The sequence below is a fragment of the Hydra vulgaris genome, chromosome 11 (assembly GCF_038396675.1).
Source record: "Hydra vulgaris chromosome 11, alternate assembly HydraT2T_AEP".
NCBI classification, from domain to species: Eukaryota; Metazoa; Cnidaria; class Hydrozoa; order Anthoathecata; family Hydridae; genus Hydra; species Hydra vulgaris.
In genome coordinates, this window is record NC_088930.1 from 49,591,172 (window position 1) to 49,614,421 (window position 23,250).

General features: G+C 27.9%; 1 protein-coding gene across 1 annotated transcript in view; it reads right to left on the bottom strand.

Moving 5' to 3' along the window:
• Nucleotides 1-23,250, bottom strand: part of LOC101235377 (mitogen-activated protein kinase kinase kinase 20) — a 44,425-nt gene that overhangs the window by 12,548 nt on the left and 8,627 nt on the right. The window contains exons 4-17 of the mRNA XM_065809090.1: nt 22,182-22,274; nt 22,018-22,083; nt 21,906-21,934; nt 21,694-21,777; nt 21,373-21,426; nt 19,117-19,203; nt 18,688-18,762; nt 18,103-18,470; nt 17,807-17,879; nt 16,722-16,784; nt 15,960-16,052; nt 15,746-15,808; nt 6,563-6,607; nt 6,389-6,469 (exon numbers count right to left, since the gene is read on the bottom strand). Coding sequence (XP_065665162.1) covers nt 6,389-6,469; nt 6,563-6,607; nt 15,746-15,808; nt 15,960-16,052; nt 16,722-16,784; nt 17,807-17,879; nt 18,103-18,470; nt 18,688-18,762; nt 19,117-19,203; nt 21,373-21,426; nt 21,694-21,777; nt 21,906-21,934; nt 22,018-22,083; nt 22,182-22,274 — 1,274 coding nt within the window. The remainder of the gene's footprint in view (nt 1-6,388; nt 6,470-6,562; nt 6,608-15,745; nt 15,809-15,959; nt 16,053-16,721; nt 16,785-17,806; nt 17,880-18,102; nt 18,471-18,687; nt 18,763-19,116; nt 19,204-21,372; nt 21,427-21,693; nt 21,778-21,905; nt 21,935-22,017; nt 22,084-22,181; nt 22,275-23,250) is intronic.

Below are 23,250 nucleotides of genomic sequence, written 5' to 3' on the forward strand. Positions count from 1 at the left end.
TGTTTTGTGTTGATAGAAGACTTGGCTTACCTTCACGTCGGTGTCATAGTTTAAAAATGATTATTGGGTAATTTTATAACTGAAACTGACTACATACAATCATTCATTAAAGGCCATGAATTCAGTTTTCAAATAAAAACATAAAGATTTATCTTATTGATATTATCTATTTTTAGCTTTGCTTTTTTAAAAAGGGTTGATAATCCAACCTTACAACAATAAATCTTGAAACTTTCACAAAAGAAAAACGACCTCAAAAAGTAAGTTTCATATTGCTATTTTTGAGTTTTCAAATAAATAATTAAAGTACATTAATATTTACTTATTTATTACACATTAATGTGTAATAAGTGTTTTCAATAAAAAAATTTTCAATAATAATTTAATTGCAAACTCAGGATTAAAAACAGCTTAATTAAGTGAGTTTATTAAGAAAAGGTTTTTTTTACAGAAAAACTTCTACTAAAAATGTCAAACAGATAGAGTTAACTTATTTAAATTAATTAGGCATAAACAACATATATAACAATAACTTAATTGCTAAATTCGGGATTAAAAACAACTTAAATACTACTGTGATCAAAAAGTAAGGTGAATTTTTAATTTAAACTTCCCGCCTTATTCGAATCGCCCAATCTTTTTTATTTTTAAGTTGGTAGGAATGTCATTAACATTTGCGCCAAATTACATGTCAAACTCATAATTATTTTTTTTTGTTTACGCTTGTTTCTGAAGTACCAAAAGTGCATTCGGCGATCTGTCTAACTAGAATGTGTCTAATTTTGTTGAGCAAAGAAGTGCTATTAAATTTTGTTTGCGGAATGATATTTCTGCTGCTGAAACCTATCGAATATTGCAAAAGGCCTTCGGTGAAGAGACTATGTCTCAAAAAAATGTTTACACGTGGTACAAAGACTTCAAAGAAGGCCGAGAACGTGTTGATGACTTGGAACGCTCCGGACGACCATCGACTTCGATTGATGATCGCCACATCAACAAAATCAAAGAATTGGTGCTTGCAAATCGTCGGTTAACCATTCGAGACCTTGTTGACATGGTTGGAATATCATTTGGGTCGGTGCAAGCGATTTTGAAGGATCATTTGGGCCTCAGAAGATCAAATCACGTTTGGTGCCGAAATTTCTCAATTTCTTTGAAAAAGAGCGTCGCGTTAAAACGTGTGAAGCAATGCTTTCTGACTATCAAGACGTCTACAAACAAATTATTACTGGTGATGAGACTTGGGTCTACGCATACGACCCTGAAACAACCGACCAATCGAGTGAATACCGTAAAAAAATATATATATATATATATATATATATATATATATATATATATATATATATATCGGTCGGTAAAAAATCACCAACCTCATTTCTATGTTTTATGGTAACTATTTGTATCAAAATATTTTTGCCAAGTAATTTTTGCTTTAAAATGAGTTTTTTGAGTTTTATTTTAGTGCTTATATATTTTCTTTTTCATAAGAAATTGTTTTCTTTTTTCATAATTATTTTTTTAAATTTTCTTCCTAGTTTAAATTTCTTTTTTCAGCGCATTTCTAAAATGTTTAAAAATCATTTAAACATCAGTTTCGGTCAAGTTGTCAAAAAATAAAATCAATTGCGTGGTCAGCAATAGTGCTCGATCGCACATCATTCCTGTCCAAGCCTGATATATATATATATATATATATATATATAGTAAAAAAAAAAAAAAACTAAATAATTATAACACTCGATCTATTTAAAACATTACTCAGAGTTTCACGCAAATAGCGATCATCAGATGTTACAAATCTCAAGAAAACAACGACAAAAAAAGTATATATTTAAAATACAGTGGAGTGTCTTCTTTGATGACATTAAAGTTATTCATTATATATTTGTTTTCATGGCGACACTTAGATGCAAGTTCATTTCGCTTATTTAGTAAAGGCAATGGGGATGAAATTATATGATATTTTTCCATTAAGCATAAATTGCATGACTTACCACCAGGTTTAAATGGTTCAGCCTTGTCTAAAATTTTCCACGAAAGGACAGGATTTAAACCTTTCTTTTTAACACTCCACACAAATTTAGAAAGTTCAGTAGAGTTTGACCCACTTTCATAACGAAAGGAATTATTGTGCTTGTAAAGGCGATCTTTAAAAGTTTTTTCTATAAGCCCAATATAATATCTGCCTTCATCTTGCGGATTTGTCTTAACAATACATAAATAGATGACATTTTTAGTTAAACATTTTCCATTAAGTGGACAGAAATTAATCTGTCGGCAATTGCACGTTGGAGCATTAAGGTTTGAAGAATTTGATAAAATTTTATTGTTATGTGAAGTGATGATGTTGCGAATATTTGGAAGACAGCTATAGCTAACTTTCAGGTTTTTTCGATTAAACAGCTTATGGAATTTATGAGATTTTGTGAAGTTTTTATCTATTAAATTTAGGAAAAGTTTGGCTACGTTTGTCTTAACATTAATTGAAAACGGAGGGTTAAACCAAATAATATTTCGTGCACGTGATTTTGCAACTTTTATAGAATCATTGGCAAAGGCAGTAATGTTTTCTTTAAATCCTTTTGAAAAAATGATTTCAAGATTTGTTACCCTTAAGAAATGTATTAAAATGTCACTGATTGAGTTATCAAGCGATATTATGATTTCTGAGTCTGAATTTACCACCTTACAAAGTCTAGTAAATGCTTTAGAACCAATCAAGGTTGGTGCTGAAGCATTTTGCAGAAGAGATTCAAACTTTGCTCTTATCTGATGGCATTCTGAAGTTCATTTTCAAGCAGCTAAAAAGCCAGGAAAACACCTTTAGTCAAGAGCTAGTTGACTCATTTACTAAAAGAGTCACTGAGAGGAGGAATGTTATATTAGTAAACTTAGTTAAATATCTGAATAATCCTGATGTCATTAATGGAGCAACTCATGACATTTTCAAAAATTCTATGCCAAAGAGAAATGCAATTGCTACTACTACATCAAGTTTGTTTAATCGTTTGTTTGAGCAAAAGAGAAGTGAGTCTATAGATGAGGAAAAATTGTCATATAATGAAACTAGTCAGGAACAAGTACAACAATTTTCTTCCTTGTCAGAAGAGCTCGAGTTCTCCATAAGAGAGACAGTCAAAGGGGTTTCACCAAAGAAACAAAAAATAGAACCAACTTGCAAACTAATTCTCAAAGAAATGGCAGTATTTGAGCTAACAAAAATACGAACAAGCAACTTAGATTTGTTGTGCACGGGTTTGAAGTCAATCCAAGTAAAAAGTGTATGCTGAAAGGTCATTTTCTGCAAGTGATCTATTTGTCACTAAACCAAGGTCAAGGTTAAATGATGTAACACTTAATGCTTTATGTTTTTTACGTGCTTATTGTCTTGAGAAACGTAAAATTACCAATTTAAATAAAATTGTATTCAATGTACGTATATGACATTGTTGCTATATATATTTATGTTTTTGCTGCTGTTGTTTTCCTGAAATACATATTTATAAATGAAATATTTTGTTTTTGATAAAAAAAAAACTTTTTCTTAAAAATATATTATTCATACTTTATTTTAAAAAAATTTAAAAATCTTATTATATGACAAAAAATAAATAAATAAAATAAAAATTCTATTTTTAAAGTAAAAAATTTAAGTTTTTAAGTAAGAAAATTCATTAATAAGCTTAATTTTCTTTCACATAAAATTATTGTGGCAGTTATGATCAAAAACCCTTCAATATTTATAGTGACCATTCAATATTTATAATGACAGACCATTTTTATACTGAATAGTGTGTGCATTAACTAAAAACTTTTTAATTTAAAAAACAGCTTGAACAAAAAAAGAAAAAAGAAGTCACAGTATAAAACATATTTTTGTACTTTGTACTTTGTACAAACTTTTAGAACAAGCTCCATTATTTGTGACAACAAGAGACTCATGTTTCATAAATTAAACAAAAAACATTGAGGCATTATTTTATAACACTTTCATTATGGCTTATCTGAGATCTGTTAGTGAGGTTGGGTTCTGTTTAGAAACTTCTGCTTCTGATTTTATCTAATAGTTTTTGACAGGGTTTAAATCAAGTGAATTGCCTTACCACAGGCCAAGAATATTAACTAATTCAGTTAATATTCTTTTGTAGCCATATCTTGACAATATTTGCATGAAATATCAAACTTTTTTATTTTTTTAATTTCATTTAATTTTATTTGAAAAAACAAACAAAAAATTTACGGAATTGGCATTCTTATTTTGTTGTTAAAGGTGTACCTTTTACAACAAGATAAGAAAGATAAAACCAACATGACTGCTGGCACTCTAATGCTGAAAATTGCTTAACGGAAGATGCATTGTATTTGCGATTAAATTTTTAACTTATTTGCTAGCGAACATTGTTTTTGTATACATGTTGTTGGTTTTTTTATACTAAGATAATAATGATTGAATTACACATGATTTTAATGTAAACAAAGAATAAATGATATTTTTCAATGCAACACTTTATTGTTAAGAGCCAACGTAACATATTCTGCATTTATAAGTATACTTTAATAACTTTGATTGGTCAATCATTTGTGGCCATAACTGTATATGATAAAACTACAAAAAAATTCAAATGATATGATATATAAAAGGTAAAAAATAGAAGAATGGGCCTTTTTAGGTTAATTAGATTGTTTAAAAGTTTTAAACAAAAATGAATAATTTGAAAGAATTTGAATTGAAAATTTATTAATTATTAAAAAAGTAATAATTATTTTTTTCTATATTTTAATTTTTTATTTTATTATATTTTACTTATTTTTGAAAGATTATAAATTAAAGTTAAAGGGTTTGTATTCCTTTAATGTCCTCCACACCTGTTGTTGTGGCCTTAGTATTATTTGAGGTACCCACCTTTGACACAAAATTAGATTTTTGGCTAATTTTATCCCAGTAAGTGTTCACATTTAGAGATGGCCTTGGAGTCTACCCTAATTAAAAAGCTATCAAAAAATCAAAACTTGAGCTTAGCTTTAAAGTCTAAGGTTGTTCTTTGGGTTAGCTGTGAAACTGATAAATATTGCAGAGTAGGTTACCCCTGGAGCCATAAAAAGCTGTGATATGATCAAAGGGGTTTTTTTTGTTTTGTTAATTTACCTCCCCAAGGCCAAAAAGGCCACTACAGAAGAGGAGGCTACTTAATTGTGGTTATAATCCTCTCTCAACTTTATAACTCCGAAACACAAACTTTGATGAACAAGGTCACTGCGCGGAGAAACAAGTTGAACGCAGTACTAACAGGGACATGGTGGGGATCAAACTTGGAACCTCTCGCGTATGAAGCAAGCGCTCTACCACTACACCACTACCACATGATACCGCATGGGTTACAATCCTCAAATTGGTTTTCCACTGTGATGTTAAAAATTGTTTCTCAGAACTGGAACTTTTGAATCTAGAATACTCAGGAGGTTTATAGAAAGATCTATAAACCTCCTGAAAACAGTTGAAAGAGCTTTCTGGAACAACCTCTGAAACAAATCTGCTGAGCTTGAGCCTCTTTTCAATTGTCATAAAGTTGTATTTTACCATATTAATTTTTTTACTTTTACTATATCAATTAACAAGACATTTTTTTTGGACCCCTTTAAGTGTAAGTTAATTTCAAGTTTTTCATTATGATTTTCATTTAGAACTTTTGGAAATGTTAGGATATGAAGTTTTGAAAGGATTGAATGAAAATGAAATGCAGAATAGTAAAGAAGAATGAAGGAATGAAATGAATAAAATGTAAATAAGAATGAATGCACAGATTTTGTCAAAACTGTTCTAAACTATATAAACTAGTTGACTTGTTACATGATTTATTATTTTTTAAATAAAAATTAGCGATTTTAAAAAAATGAAGCAAACTATCCTATTCAATTGGGAAACCTTTGTTTTCTATGAAAACACGTATGTTTCTAGGGAAACACACAACATCAAAAATATGGTTGTAGTAAACAGATAATAAACCAGGTAGTCATATTTCTAAGTAGACGGTTTAACTGATAAATACTGATTACACTTAGAATTTAACTATCGTAATTTTTTTAAATGTTTTTTTGTTTAACTACTTTAATAACATTTTTTATTTTTTTAAATTTAAAAACAACCTTTTATCTTTTATCCCGACTTTTTATCTCCCTTTTTGTCTCCAACTTTGAAAAATTTACAGTAATGTATTTAACTTTAAACTTTGTGAATGTTAAATATCTTTAAAAGAACTTAACAAAATATTTTTAAAGTTTTATTCTTTATCTAATTTCTTTTTTTATTATTTATAATGAAGTTTTTAGAATCTAAAAACACCTAAGCATTGCATAATGAAAAATAATTTAAAAAAAAGGAGTATACCTTGTAAGAAACAATGCAATCCACAAATATTGGTGAATTATTTCCAGGAACAGGTATCCATCTATGCATTACATATGGTGGCTGAAACAAAAAAAAAAAACAAATATATTAGTTTGAACTTAATATTAAAACAATAAGTAAAAAAACATCATCACCAAATCAAATTATCAATACTTCTTGAATGGTCAGTTGATCTTCAGGCCATGTTAAATGAACTTCCTATAAAATAAAAAAAAGTACAAAAAAAAAGGTAAATAAATAATTGAATAACAACAATGACAAATGTAAAAATAAGTTAAAAACTTTGACAGTATATACACATTTAAAACATATATTTAACATTTAAGACATTATAATAGTTTATAAGGAATTATTATAAATTATATTTATAATAATTTTTGAGTATAGGATTAGTAAATTCCAGAGTATAAAATAAATAGATTATAGTTAAAACAAAAAAATACAGTTAAAGCATAAATTAATCAAGATGCGATGAAGCTTCAAAAATAAACTGAATAACTAATCAAAACATAATTCACATTTTTAATGAACCACATGAACGTGAGTTGTCCTTTATCATTCACTTTAAGATGCGGTAGTGATGTATTTACAGGCCTCAGCGGGAAGTGAGATCTTTAGCTCTCACCCGCACTTCCCTAAAATGGTCTACAGGAGCAATTTACAGCTCTCGCAAAAGTATAAAATTTTTTTTCTTATTAGTATAATTATCATTGTAACTCAAATGAAAAATACAAAGTAATTTTTATAAAAAAATATAAATTAAATGCATAATAAATTGCAATGCATTTTAAAAGAATTGGTTTTTGCAATATTTAAAAAAGAGCGCTAATTGAAATGCACATGTTTTTGATTAGATTAGACTAACTGATAAATATAACTTTATTCACTCTAAATTATGTTGATAAAATATAAAACTGTTTAACTGATAAAATATAAAAATATTTCACTATATTATTGCATAATAATTATTATTTTATGTAATGAATTGTATGTATTATAATTTATTTAATAAGGAATTTTTGATTGTTGTAATAATTGTTAAAATGCATTCTATTACAATAAGAAAATGAAAAACAATTTTTATAAGCAGTAGACTTATAGACACTTTTATAGCTTTTTGTCAAATTTTTTATCAAATAAGTATTGAAATGTCGTAAATAATGTAAGTGTTATAAATAAGTAAAATGTTGTTAACAAATAAATGGATAGTTAGCTAGATAGATAGATAGTGTAAAAACCCAAAAATAACGCTTGTCTAAAGAATTTTTTCATGACGCTTGTTATGTATATATTCTTATAATATTAACGTTACAAACATATGTTTTAACAAGTATAAAACCAAGTATTTTGTATTTGATAAGAAATTTTTAAATGGAATAAACAGATAGCTCTCGTATCGTAGCTTCTATGCCTCAACATACCAAGAAATAAAACACGCTCCAATACTTTTCAACCGTTTCAACAGTTGGAGACCTCTGTTTAAAAAAAAAAGTTTAAAAGTTATCCAAAAAAACAGAATTAAATAATATTTGTTAATTTTATATTAATGTTATTATGTAATCATTTATGGCTTCTTTTTAATGTCTTTTTGGACGTTTTTATGTAATATTTGTAATGGTTTTTTGTATTATATTTTACATCTGATGACGATCTGTGCAAAAACAGGTTGAAATATTACAAAGAATAAATTTAGTTTGTACGCAGCTGTTATTTTGTGCTTTATATTTTAAATATATATATATATTTATTTATACATATATATATATATATATATATATATATATATATATATATATTTATATATATATATATATATAAATATATATATATATATTTATATATATATATATATATATATATATATATATATATATATATATATATATATGTATGTATATATATTGTCAAGTCAGGTTATCCTGCTACTGGTAACATGTAACCCAGTACAATCTGCTTCATGTCCTGCTGCCTTGTAGGATACACCTTTTTAGGCAAAAGCTAGGAGATGCAAACTCCAACTTAAAACACCCCCTGCCTTGGGGCTCTTGGTTGAGTAAAGGCTAGAAATGGTGTCTTGATAAAAATACTCATCTTGAGCAGATGTTAAATGCATACGGCTACTTCTTGTAGAAGGCCTCCTAGGCAAAGACTTGAGGGGTAAACAGATTCTATCTGTTGACCAGCCTCGCACCCCTTCTTCATCTATTAGGCTGACACAAATGTATTTTTAATACATTGTTTCCAGTTTAGGATGTTGACCGTTGGATCTTCTTGACTCAATGCATGGGCTTTGCTTGTATCTCTGTTTTTATAACTAGACAACTCATTCTATTATCTCCTAATGAGGGTATAGCTCTAAATCTCAGTTATATGGTTCTGAGGCCGGCTGGTAGTCAGGTTTCCCAAACTCTGTGGTAGCTCTCAGGCTGATTCCATCAACAGCTGAAAAATATCAAAGTATTAACAGTGTCATGTTGCGCATGGATGGTGTCCTTGTTTGTACTTTTGGTGTGTATTGCCAAGGCCACATTTGGAGCTCTTTGTTACGGCTTAGGGTTTATTAATAGTGATGAGGCAATTGCTTGGACTATTGAACAGTGTACTGAGTACTATCTATGCTTTGAGTCAAGTTCTTTAACAAATTTAAAAATGAATAAAGTACCAAAAACTATTAAACACAAAAAACCATCGCCATCACCAAGCTCTCTAAAAGTTACTTCGAAGACCACGAATATTGTTCAAAAACTATTAAACACAAAAAACCATCGCCATCACCAAGCTCTCTAAAAGTTACTTCGAAGACCACGAATATTGTTCACTATTTGTGGTCTTCGAAATAACTTTTCTTTTGTTTAGTCTTTTTATAACAGATCTACTTGCTCTTTGTGAGACTAATTTGAGTTCAGCTGTCTCATCTTGCAATCTTAGTGTTGATGGTTATTTTTCTTTAACTTGTAAAGGCTCCAATAGTCACATGCTTGGCCTGGGCATTTACATTCGTAAGAATTCAGCCATTTGTCGAGAAACTAGGTTTGAATTCACAGACTATTCTTTTATGTGCTTTGTTTAGCACCACTTCACTCTATGGCCTTTCTCTTTGTTCTATATTGCTCTCCTTCATCACAAAACTGTACTCTTTTTGATGTTAATTCTGATCATATTAACCAAGTCCTCTCTCTTTATCTATCAGCCAATATTGTTGTTGTCGGTGACTTTAATGCTCATCACAATGAATGGCTTGGCTCTAGTGTCAATGACTCTGCAGGCATTAAAGCCCACAACTTTTGCCTTTCTCAATCCCTAACTCAAATAGTCAACTTTCCAACTCGCTTTCCAGACAACCCACACCATTTAACTTCTCTTTGATCCTAGTCAGTGCTCAGTTTCTCCACATTCACCCTTAGGTGCTTCTGATCACAGTTTGATCTCTCTAAAACTATTATCTCATTCTTCTTCATCATCTGAATCTCCCTATCATCGTACCTTTTACAACTGCCTAAAGCTGACTGGGACTCTTTCCGTGATTTTCTTCGTGATGGCCCTTGGGTAGAAATCTTTCATCTTCCTGTCGACAAATGTGCTTCTTACATAACTTCATGGATTCAGGCTGGCATGGAATCTTTTATTCCCTCTCGACAATTCCAGGTCAAGCTTCACTCTCCTCCATGGTTTTCCTCACATTGTGCTGCTGCAATTACCAATCGAAACCATTACTTTCATATCTATCAGCAAAACAATTTTCCAGAGGGGCTAACAGTGGCTGGTGAACCTCAATTCAGATAAAACTCAAATCTTTTTAGCCAATCATTTTTGCAATAATTTAGATCTTCCTATATTTAAGAATGGTAATGTACTCAATGAGTCATCCACTCTTCATCTAATAGGATTAACTCTTACTTCCGATTTTTCTTGGAAACCATATATCAAATCTGTTGCAAAATTAGCATCTGCTAAGGTTGCATCTCTTTACCGAGCTCAACACTTTCTTACTTCAGATTCTATTCTCTATCTCTAAAAACCTCAAATCCGGCCTTGTATGGAATACTTTTAGACAAGGTGCAAAAACGCATTGTAAACATAGATGGACCTGCTCTTGCAGCCAACCTCCAACCATTATCACATCATCGTAATGTTGCTTCTCTTTCTCTTTTCTACAAATACTATAATGGGCACTGCTCTAAAGAGCTAGCATCTCTTGTGCCATCTACTAAAATTCATTCTCGTGTTACTTGTCATTCAATTAAGTCTCATCCTTTTTCTGTGACTGTTCCTACGTGCTCCAAAAACTCTTATTCGTCTAGTTTTTTTCCTCAAACATCAGTTCTTTGGATTTCGCTTCCTTCATCTCACTTAACTGATTCATATAATTTGCAATCCTTTAAGTCATCTGTCAATCGTTATCTTGCTCTATAATCTTCATCTTGTCTCTTCCAGTAACTTCCAACTCTAATTAGTGGTTGCTTGCAGTCTTGTTGGAAGCGAAGATGTTTAAAAAAAAAAAAATATATATATATATATATATATATATATATAAATGTACATATATGTTTATGTATATATATATATATATATATATATATATATATATATATATATATATATATATATATATATATATATTTATGTGTTTGGGTGTGCACGTGCGTGTGTGTGTGTATATAAAACTAATATAAATACATATATTACATATATGTATGTATATTAGGCTGATAAATTAATCAAATTTTTTAATTTTTTTAATGACCTTAACATTAAGAGATGAAACTTCATTTAGGGACTATGAAAATATTATATACTTGATGATTGTTTTCAAAATGTCCCCATAGACCACTTTTTTAAAACTAGCTATATACTTTTTAATTCTCTCTTAATTCAGTATTTTTCAGTTTTTCTTTCGTTATACAAAACCTTGCTAAAGCTATTTTTTAATTTGTAAGTACATTCTTTATAATGTAATATTTAAAATTATAAAGAATATTTCATTATTTAAATCTTTTTAGGTAGGGATTTATAAAATAAGTAGTGATATCATAAACAAAACCAAGAAAACTTGCCAACACAATTTAGTTTATTTTGAGAAAGCAAAGGCAAAAAGAATATAAACTAGTAAAATTGAAGAACTACTTGGCAAGCAGAATTAGAAGACAATTAGATTTTCAAATGCACTAGTTGTTTTAGGGATTCACTTACTTAGTCTCTTTAGAGAAATCTGTTTTTGTGAAGTTATTGCCTGCGAATTAATTTTATTATGGACTAAACTGAATTTTCCAGCAATAATAAAAATTTAAGTTTCAAAAAAAGTTGAAAATTTGGTGAATAAATACCACGGAGATCAGAAGGCACAGATAATCAGTATCAGCTAAAAAATGAAATATTATTTGATATTACAAATAAAAAAGGTGTATGGCTGAGTACTAAAGAAAAAAAGTTTTACAAAGTGCAAAAAAAAAAGTAATGGAAAAGTAGGATATGTTACTTCAAAAATTGTATCAACTCATCCATCTAAATGTATCAAAAATAATGTAACTGTTGTCGGCAAAACCATGCATCAAATAGAAACCACTGACTCTGATTAACAGCGAAAGAGAGACTGACAATGAATTTTCCCCATCTAGTAGCAATTTCAGTCAACCTAAAAAAAAAGAAAAGCTTCAACTGCTTCAGCTGTTAGTAAAGAATGTAAAGCTAAGTACACTCCAGAGCAAAAAAGTATATCATCAATTGTCAGAAGAAAGTATTAATATTGCAACTCCAACACAGGCAGGTATTTACAAAGCAGTTATGAAAGAAGCTGATAGAATCAAAGAAAAATTTAAAAAAATTATAAAAAAATCTTTATGGGCACAACGTTTTGATGGCAAGAAGATTAGTCAGAAAGAATTGCAAGTTGTAGTTTTAAAAAACAAATATCAGGAAACGCTCTAGTCACTCTGTGTGTAGAACATATGCAACAAAGAACAAATATTTGATATACTAATTTTAGAGACTGTTGATGTCTACAGGTGTGATGGTGTAGTGCATTAGTATGTACCGTTTGGTCATTTAGTATGGTCTCGTTATGTTTTCGCTCACTTTCAAATCGGATGAATAGAAAGCTAAACACACTCACTCTATGCGCTTATGTGCTAGCACATCAAAGCCAGACATAAGACCTACAGAATGGATTTCAATTGATCAAATGCACACATTAGTCACCATAGGCCACAAGCCATCACTCTTAGCCAAAAGAGCTACTGCCCTGTGCTGGTATGGATTGATGTGCTATGGAATGAGATTTTAGATCCAAGCACATAGTCAAGCGCTGATCCAACATGATTTGTGGAGCTTTCGAATGAATGTGTGCGTGAGTGTCATCATAGTCATTAGGTTATTGAGCGCCATAACCAAATCCATTGGAAAAAGTCAGGGCTCACCAGCCACAAAGAATAAATTTGTTTGTTTATATATATATATATATATATATATATATATATAATATATATATATATATATATATATATATATATATATATATATATATATATATATATATATATATATATATATACATACGAAATGTACCATATATACCATATATAGCAAATGTAACAAAAAAATATTAAATAAAATATTAGTATGAAAAAAAAAAAAAAAATAAATAAAAGAAATCAATATCTTTTTCACAAAAATAGATACCGTTTACAATACAATATAAAAAAATGCTTTTTGAATGACTGATAGTATCAAATTTCAAAAACTAACGTAAACAAAAAAGAAATTAGATATAAAATATAATTGCATTATTAACTTTTTTTAATTTTAAACATTCTTTCATTATTTTAACTCTAGCTTTCTTTTCTTTCTAATTTCTATATCTAATCTGCACTTAGTTTTCTTTTAAGTTTCTGTCCCAATTTTACTTTTTGTTGGCTATCTATAAATACAACCTTGACCTTTTTGTCACATAAATTTTTAATATTTTGTTTCCCTCTTCCATAAGTTTTTTGGCAGAATCTAATTGGATTCTTACCTTTTTTATAAAATCTTAAACATCTTCAAACATTGATTTTATATAACTGCACTTTGACACAAAACAATGTGAAATTACCTTGAGTAATCTTTTGTTGATAAAAAGATCTTTTCTCGAATCTGCATTTGTGAAATGCACATTACCTTAATCTTTGCATCATTCAAGTCTCTGCATCATTCAAGTCTCTGCATCATTCAAGTCTCTGCATCATTCGAGCTGTTCAATCATTCAAGGGTTTTCAACTTTAATATAGGCCTTGTTTGGATGGTTGCAGAATAACATCATTGATAACAAACTTTGAGAGTAAACCATTTTGAAGTTTCTATATTTTTAGGAACAGGACTGTAATCATTGGCTGTTTTGTTTCTAATGCAACTGTGAAGCTTTTAAAATCATAAGCAACAAAAATGTACACTTTAGTGCTCTCTTGATACGAATGTACCTTTCAGTTGTTGGAATATCTACTTTATCATTGAACTCTTTTTGATTTAGTAAATCTTTTAAAAAAGATTCTCACAAGTTGTAAAAATCCATTATTCTGACTAATATGTCTTGCTTATCAAACATTTAGAGACACCCATTGTCCTTGTAGAGACACCCATTGTTCTTGTAGAGACACCCATTGTCCTTGTAGAGACACTCATTGTCCTTGTAGCTCAGTGAATGATTATTCCACAGCAAAATATTCTTCAACACGTTTTGAGAAAATTAAAATAAAACTGTGCAAAACAAATACTTATTGGTCCAAATCAATGTCATCAGAAATCAATATCTTCAAGTCTTTCAAAAAAGTATTGGAAGTTGTATAAAGTGGACGTGACCATAACGATAAATAATAATTTTTTTTTTTTTTTAAGATCATTTCCTAACCTTTTTAAAAACAATTTATTGACATTAGTACCATTCCTACTAATGGAAAGAACTGACTCTTGTTGTAGTTGAATTTACAACTTTTTAAAATGATCCACAGTACACCACCCAACACACATGTCTGTAAGTACAATGTTATCATTTGCTGTAAATTATTTGAATGGGATGAATATAAACGTTATATTGTTTTTTTGTTTGTAATGCAGTTATTTTATCAAATCAGAGCGTGAACGATAATCATTTCAATTCATAACTTTTTGAATACAAGGCGCTATTCTGTAATGCAGTTTTTCCATCAAATCGTAATGTGGAATATAAATATTTCAACTCATTTTCAATAACTTTTTGAATACAAGGAGCTATTTCGATTTGAATCATATACTCAGCTTATCCAATTTTTATGGTATGTTTTAGCAAATTTAGAATCCCAAAACATACACTTATATTTAGCATAGCCACTATCAGCTACAGCAAGTACACAGTTTGAATCAATAATGTCTAAACAAGGAACAATGTCAGCCATAACTACTTTGGTGTTTAATTGCTTTTTAGGAACAGCTTTAGAGCTAAACCATGTGAACTTGTCACAAATTTTGACTGTGATCTAGCTGATTTTGTATTTACAAATGATTGACAAACCTAACAGTTCATTAATTAATTAGTTAGTTAATTTATAATTATAATTCCTTAATAGTTAATTAATTTAATAGTTAACTATTTACAAATGAATGACAAACATTATATAAAATTGCAATTTTGATAACTTACCTAAAATATTTCAGGTAAAAAAAGTTTTTAGCTTTTTTTGTAACTTTGAAATTTTGTTCAATGAAATTTGTACAAAATTTAATTAAAAGTATTGCCCATAAATAATACCTATCTTTCAGGTAGAAAATAACATATTTTTTGTATAAAAAACTCATGGCCTCGTTTAGAAAAATCATATCCCACAATTTTCTGCACTGTTTTTTTTTAATGGATCTGCTTTAAATCTCCTAATACATTTATATACAAAGAAACTGTTTGTTCATTTGATCTATGTCCATCAACTGCTCTTTTAAAAATTCAAGTTGAAAAGAAATTTCATCTTACTGCAAAATATTTTTTGTTGGCAAAAAAGTTGACATGGTTAGAGCACAATGTCTGTTGTTAACAAAATTCTTCATCTTCATTAGTGGCATAATTTTTAAAGGAAATGACAACACTTTAACATAATTATAATTACAAGCATATGTGCTAGCTTCACAACCATTTGTAAACCCTTTATAACTTATTTACACGCCAATAAATATATTCAGCTATTAAAATATTTAGATATAAAGCTATTAAAATATAAGGAAAAAATATATTAAAATGATCCAAAAGTTTACAAATAATATAATCAAAATTTAAATAATTAATAACTTTTTTAGCTAAATAAAGCTTTAACTTCCAAAAAAACGTAACAAATGATTAACCTTAATTGCAAGTATAGCTTCATCATCGCCATCTACTTCAATAAACAACTTCCATTTATGGTCCTTTAAAATTAAATAGACAAACAATAACATAATAATAAATTGAATAAACTATAATATAATAACAAATAAATAATTAGATAAAATTATGTATAAAAAATATAGAAAAATCAAAAAGAATATTAAAAATGGTAATAATATATGTGTCAAATACCATTGGAGTAGGTCCCAGTCTACAGTGGTTTCCAAAGATTAGGGTTAAATTTTGGACTTTTTGATTACGGATTTGACTTTCAATACTTGGAGCCTAAAAAATTATATAATTTATATTATATATTTAAAATTTCCATAAAAATAATACAACATGATAATTAATAAAAAGAATTTGTAAAAAAACTGAAGTGTTTTATACATTTGATCTATTATTAACTAAGCCATTGTATACATGAAAATTTTTTACGTGTACTGTAAAATGTACAAGCATTACTGTTTTTTTGTTCTTTCAGTGAGGGGAGAGAAAAAAAGGAGGAGCTTTTACAGTTGTTGGTCATAGTAATAATTTTTGTTAATAAACCTTTATTAAAACATGTCTAAAAACCTGCATGAAAAAGACCGCAAATATTTATTTCGCAGCCGTGGCGCAGAGTTCTGGCTCACATTCAAGAGGTCTGCTTGCTCCAGCCAGATAAGTGTTATTATTATTAACTGAGTTTTAATGGTGCTGTAAAGACCCACAAACATTTTTAAGCACCTTAAAAAACCATCCACATCAAAAATCTTAACCATACACATATAAAAACCTTAATAACCATCCACATACAAAATCCTTAACAACCATACACATACAAAAAGATAAGCAAAGAAAAGAAGAATATAAAACTATAAATTGAATATTTTTCTCTTATAAACTCTTTTTTGCTAACAAAATATTCAAGGTTTAGGTAACAAAAAAGAATGGATTATGAAAAAAGATTACCTGATGAAGAGGTGGGAAATGATGCAAATGTTCTAATTCTTCAATTAATTTACTGATTTGATCCTAAAATATATACCAAATTAAAATTTGAGGGTGTTAAAAAAACTTTAAAAAATTCTATTAGCCATACACATTATTTAGACAAATAAAAAAACTGTATATGTGCACTGTGTACATGACTACTAACAACAGGATTGAAAAAATTTTCTTATGAACATTATGTATGAACATGATTTTACAAATTTTTAAAAACATTTTTAAAAATTATGGAGAGTTATTTCAGTATTTTCAAAAGTATATCAAAAAATTTTTTTTTTAATAATTTTAAGCTTCTAGAAAACATTAAAATGTTCTCATTGTTTTTCTCTTTACATTGTTGGCGTGTAGATGCTAAATTTGCTTAACCAGTCATCCCAAGTGCCTTTATTTTTCTTAACACTGCTTGTTTTTTAATATCGTTCTTTTATCTTTTCAATACATTTGTACTTTTATCTTTTTAATATATTCATACAGACCTTTAATAAAGATTAGAACAAAAATAAAAACAATTATGATTGCAAATCAAAAAAATTACATGCCATCAAACCTTTGAAAATGCAAAACCAAATTATTATGAATACAAAAAAGTTCTTTTGAATACAAAAAAGTTCTAAGATTTTTAAAAATTTGGAGAAAAAAAAAATTGTTAGAAATACAAAATAAATGGACATAAATTAACTACATGTTTAACACAAAATCAAATATTATAGAACATGATAGAACACTATAGATTTCGATTATTACATAATAGAACATTAATTTAGATTATTATTTAAAACTTTCTAATGATTTTTTTTTGTGCAACTTTCTAATGATTTTTGTGTGCAACTTTCTAATGATTTAGAACAACTATTGCATAAACAGAGAAAACAAACAATTTTCAAATTTTGAGAATTTTATGAAAATACAGAAATAGATATAATTTTATCAGACCTCATTAAAACTTTTTAAAATTTGTGAGATGAGTATATTAATATACAAAATGTATGACTTGTGACCAAAATAACTATTTAAATACAATTAATATACTAAATTAGTATACTAACCAAGAGATCAAGTCTATGCCCATGTGATAAAATTCCCATATATTTCAAATCTTCATTTGTAAGTAAACTCAATCTAGATATGAAAACTTGAAAGAATTTTAAATTTTTTATATTAGTTAACTAAACCATTTTTTCATCTTTAGCAATTCATAGATATATCTATACCTTCTTATCTATCTATACCTTCCTGTTTATCTACAATATTTACTTCTTAATATTTAATTTATAATATTTTAATTTCTTAATTTTACAATATTTAATAACTAAGATGCAAAAAATTTCATTTTTTTGAATACCTCCTTCCATTGATATGATTGTCAAAGAAAATTTGACTATATGGGTACAGATCAATTGCTTCATTACCCAGCTGCTCAATCCAGCAATGTACATCAGATTCATCCCAATCAACAAGCTTTGTTTTGTTGAGCATTTTTACAATGTTTATTTTTTGTTCTTTTTTTAAGAGGCGAAGTTCACGCTCATGTAATTCTTGTTCTTTAGAAGATAAGTTTTTTTCCATTTTTTTAAGTCTAAGCATAGTTTGTTCAATTTCTGCTTGCCAATCTTTTTTGTTACGTATAAACGAATTGGTTTCTTCAGCCAAAGCATTGTTATCAAGCATTTTATTAATAATCGCTTGTATTTGTTTAAAATTTGGTCGGAGCTAAAATCAAGCATTTTTATGAAGTGCTTAAATGCTAAAGAGTAAAATTAATACTGTGAACAGCAAACTGCAACCAGAAAAACATGTGACAGAAAAACAAACTTTTGCAAACAATATTATTATTTAGTCTTTTAGTATTAGATTTTATTTGTTTGTAGTTTGCAGTTTGGCCAGTAAATATAAAACAGAAACAAGAAACTTGTTGAATCAGACAAACCTTTGGATCAGTTTTCCAACATGAGACTAGTAGATTTGAAAACTCAGGTGGGCATGATGATGGAATTGTTAACCTCTAAATATATATTTAATTAATTTACATATTATCAACTTGTTTCTCCGCACAGCGGCCTTGTTTGTCAAGGTTTGTGTTTTGGAGTTATAGAGTTGAGAGAGGGTTGTAACCACAACTAAAGTAGCCTCCTTTGCAATTAAAATTACGGAGTGTTTTAAAAGTTTCAAAACTAAAACAAAAATAACTAATAAATAGAAAAATATTTAATAGAATACCAGTTAACAGACAAACTATAAATACTTATATTTATACCATATTTCTAACTATATATACATATTTATGCATACACATATATATACATTGAATATAGCAAAAAATATTGTCCAATAGAATTAAGTGTTGAAAAATACTGACCTCTTCTTTTACAACAACAAGCCATGCTACTTGAACACCTTCCATACCTTTAAATGGCACTTCCCTAGTTAACATTTCCCATAATAGCTAAAATGATAAAAACCATGTATTAGAAATAATGTCTACTCATTTTTTGATTATAAAAAAAACCATAACTTTAGAATTTATAGGTAAAATACTTTAAAAAAAAAGTGGGTTGCAGAAACAGATAATTGTATCAGTAAACCAGTAGATATCAGTATCAACTAACTAACCATACTAGTATATACCAGTAATGAATAACCCTGCCAGTAGACACCATTGTATCTATTGGCACAGTTATACATACATACATGAATTTGCTTAGTAGTTAATGAATGCTCATATTTTTAGTGAAATAATAAAATTAAGCAACAACTGAATCAAAGTCAAAATGTCAAAGAAGAAAGTTATTAAAGCAAGATGTGACACTAATTATGGTTAAATGGTCACAGTTCTAACCATTTCAAAATAAACTAAGTTGTTTAAATTGTTTGCCCATTTAAGGACAAACAAAATGAAACAAAATGAAGCACCAAAGTCACATAGTGATAATTCATTATTTATTGTTAGTTTTGATCACACAAAAACTACATCGGTACAAGCAATGCACATTGATGTGCGAGTCCTCAAAGCTGTTAGCATTGACATCAAAGATATGACACTATCTGCAAACTCAATATACAGAGCTTGTAAAACAATTAGAAAATATATAGCCCAAAATATTCAAGTGACTTTTGTGTCAAATACACTAATCAGGGTTGGGGTCACGTTTTTGTTTTAAATTTGGTAGTTATGGGCTAAATTAAAGTATTTGTATTCATTTTGTATTTGATTTAAAAATATATTAAAAATTTGTATTTGTATTTGATTGAAATGTATTTGTAATTCTGTAAGATAAGTTGACCAGTGCTTTTTGGGGAAAAGGTTGTTAAAGTATTGAAGGAATGAAAAAATGTTCCAGATTAGCTGGCAGATCTTTGTTTTGACACAAGTTCCTGATATTCATTGGTATTTGAGCTAGTTCAATTACTATCATACAGTAGGCATATGATAAACATTCATTGTTGTTAGCCTGCAGACATATGTGGTATTTTATTGAAGATTTGCATTAATTTTTGGCTTTGTCCCAAATAGTCAGAAAGAGGCTATGACTACTGCTATGTTTGTTGTTTAGATTTTGGTTGGATCAACTGTAAATGAAAGACCAATTATGCTATTTGAAGTTAGTTTTAACCTGGAATGTACTAAAGTATTTGAATTGAGAATGCCTAATTATTTGGTGATAGATTGACATAACATTAAATTCTGTAGTCAAATTTTCTTTGAAGATTTAAATAAATTGTTAGCCATATTTTTTTTTTTTTTAGCATGCCATTAAACTTTTTAATGGCGTGCTAAAAATTACTAAGTTTACAATCATACTACAACGACAAAGTTTCGAACCATACTACAACTACCAAGTTTACAATCATACTACAACTACAAAGTTTACAATCATACTTCAACTACCAAGATCACTAACATACTACAACTACAAAGTCTTCAGTCATACTGCAACTACCAAGTTTACTATCATACTGCAACTAACAAGTTTCTATGAGAAAAAAAGTTTTTTTAATTAATATCAAAACAATTTGGCACAATTTTGCACAATTGTTTTTTTCTTGAATCTAGTTATACATCAAGCATTGTTTATCAAGATTATTAAGGTGTTATATACATTAGGATAAAGTTCTGCATATATATGATATTTTTATAAACCACCATTTTTCACTTTATTTTTTAGAGTGCTGCAACCTACTGTTACAGCCCTGTAAAAAATATATCAAAAAATGTTACTAGTGTTTAGAATGTTGTTAAAAACAAATCAAAAATAAACTTGATTAATTTTAAGAAACTTTCCTAAAAACAAACTAAAAGATTGTATTCAATGTATAAAGAAAAGAAAAGTTAACGTTGTAAAATAAATGGTTAATAATGATTAAAATCATTCAACTTTTTAAAATTTTAAAATGTTTTTACATTAATTTCTGTAGATCTTTAGAAGCTACCATTGCGCCTGAACTACATTTGTGATTAGTGAAATTTTCTACTTATATTTGTATTAAGGTTTAGATAACTAAATCTCAATAATTAATTACAATAATCAATAAATGTTTTCATTCATGAAAATTAACAATATGTCTAGACTCTAAAAGTAACCATAACAGTAAAAAGAAAAAAAGCTTTTCATACAATCCCATAAGAATAAGTGTCACAAGCTTCAGATATTGGCATTGACTGAATAACCTATAAAATAAAATTAAGATGAGATATGCAATTGGTGAAGTGGGTTATACTGTATTATACTATAATGAAGTGAGGCTACTTATTATAGTATGGTGAAGTGGGGTTGTATACTATAATGAAGTGAGATAACATATTATAGTTTTTTTTGTTTACCCACGAAACCAAATTAGCAACATAATTTAAAGCAAATTTGAATTTACTAGTTTTTCTTTACTCTACACACTTTTTTACAATTTTTCTTAAAGATTTTTAATTACATAAAATTACCTCAGGCGCCATCCATGGAAAAGTACCGGCTAATGACATTTTAGTTGTTTGATCCAAATAGCGAGAAGAACCAAAATCACAAAGCTTTAAAAAATGAACATAATTTAATATCACTCATTAAATTATTCATTTGGTTATTATTATTATAATCATTTATTTATGCCATGCCAAGTTACAATCCTAGGCAAAATCTGACCAAATGTTTTTCTTACCTTGACAACCATGTCACCAGTAATTACAACTAAATAAATTAGAGTAAAAATTTGAGCTTTTAACAATTCAAATGATAATCATTTATAATAATTGTATTTTGTTTTTTTTTACCATTTTTTGACTTCAGATCTCTGTGAATGATTGTAAATGGTGCTTCATTATGTAAATAACTGATTCCTAAAATAATTAAAAGTTAAATAAATCTACCTGACTACTAAGGAACCATTTACCACTGAGAAAATTATTTGATAATTGAGAAACTTAAAAAAAATTACCTAAAGCTATTTGTTCTGACCAAGTCAAAATTTGAAGAAAGTCAAGCTCATGATTAACCAAATAGTCATGAAGTGATCCATGTTTTGCATATTCTAAAGTATAAAAAAAATTTTAAATAAAAATAGACCTATTCAAACCAGTTTATTATTTTAAACACATAATTTTTAAACAATACTTTTTATAACTTGGCATAGTAGTAATTACTGTCACAAAAAGTATTATTTTTATTATTTATATATATATATATATATATATATATATATATATATATATATATATATATATATATATATATATATATATATGTATATATATATATATATATATATATATATATATATATATATATATATATATATATTCTTATACTTTACAGCTAAGAAAACGTGTTTGTGGTAAAAAATGGCTCTTCACTTGTTTGTGGTTTTAAAGCTGACAAAATTAAGGTTAGATTATGTCAAAACACATCAATTTAATTGCAGGAAGTAATTAAACCACAAAACCACAAATTAAAAGACTAGAATGTTTTTAAAAACATTCTGAATGTTTTTATTCTATTTTTTAACTGTAAAACATATGCAGAGTGTTGATACATTGACTATCTTATAACCTGACTCTCAACGAAGTGCTACTACATCGACTGACAAATAGCCTGACTCGCAATAGATTGCTGCTACATAAACTGAGGGTTTGGTTTGGGCAGACAGTCTATCAAATAATTAAAAAAAAAGTTTTTCAGGCCTTTGAAATTAAAAAAAACATAAAACTGACATTTTATGGTAAAAACCTAAAGACGACCATGCAAGACTATATATATATAAAATTTTATATATATATAAAAAATATAGAAAAATATAGAAAAAATAGACTATATATAATATATATATAAAAATTACTTTGAAAAGAATAATACAGCTTACTCAAATGCAAATGTAAAATTAAACTAAATAAAACTAAACTCTAAATGAATAACAATAAAAAGTAAATGTAAATATAATAATAATAAACAAATATTCAAATATTAAAAAATATATAAAAAACTTCAAATATCTTTATATTCATAAATAT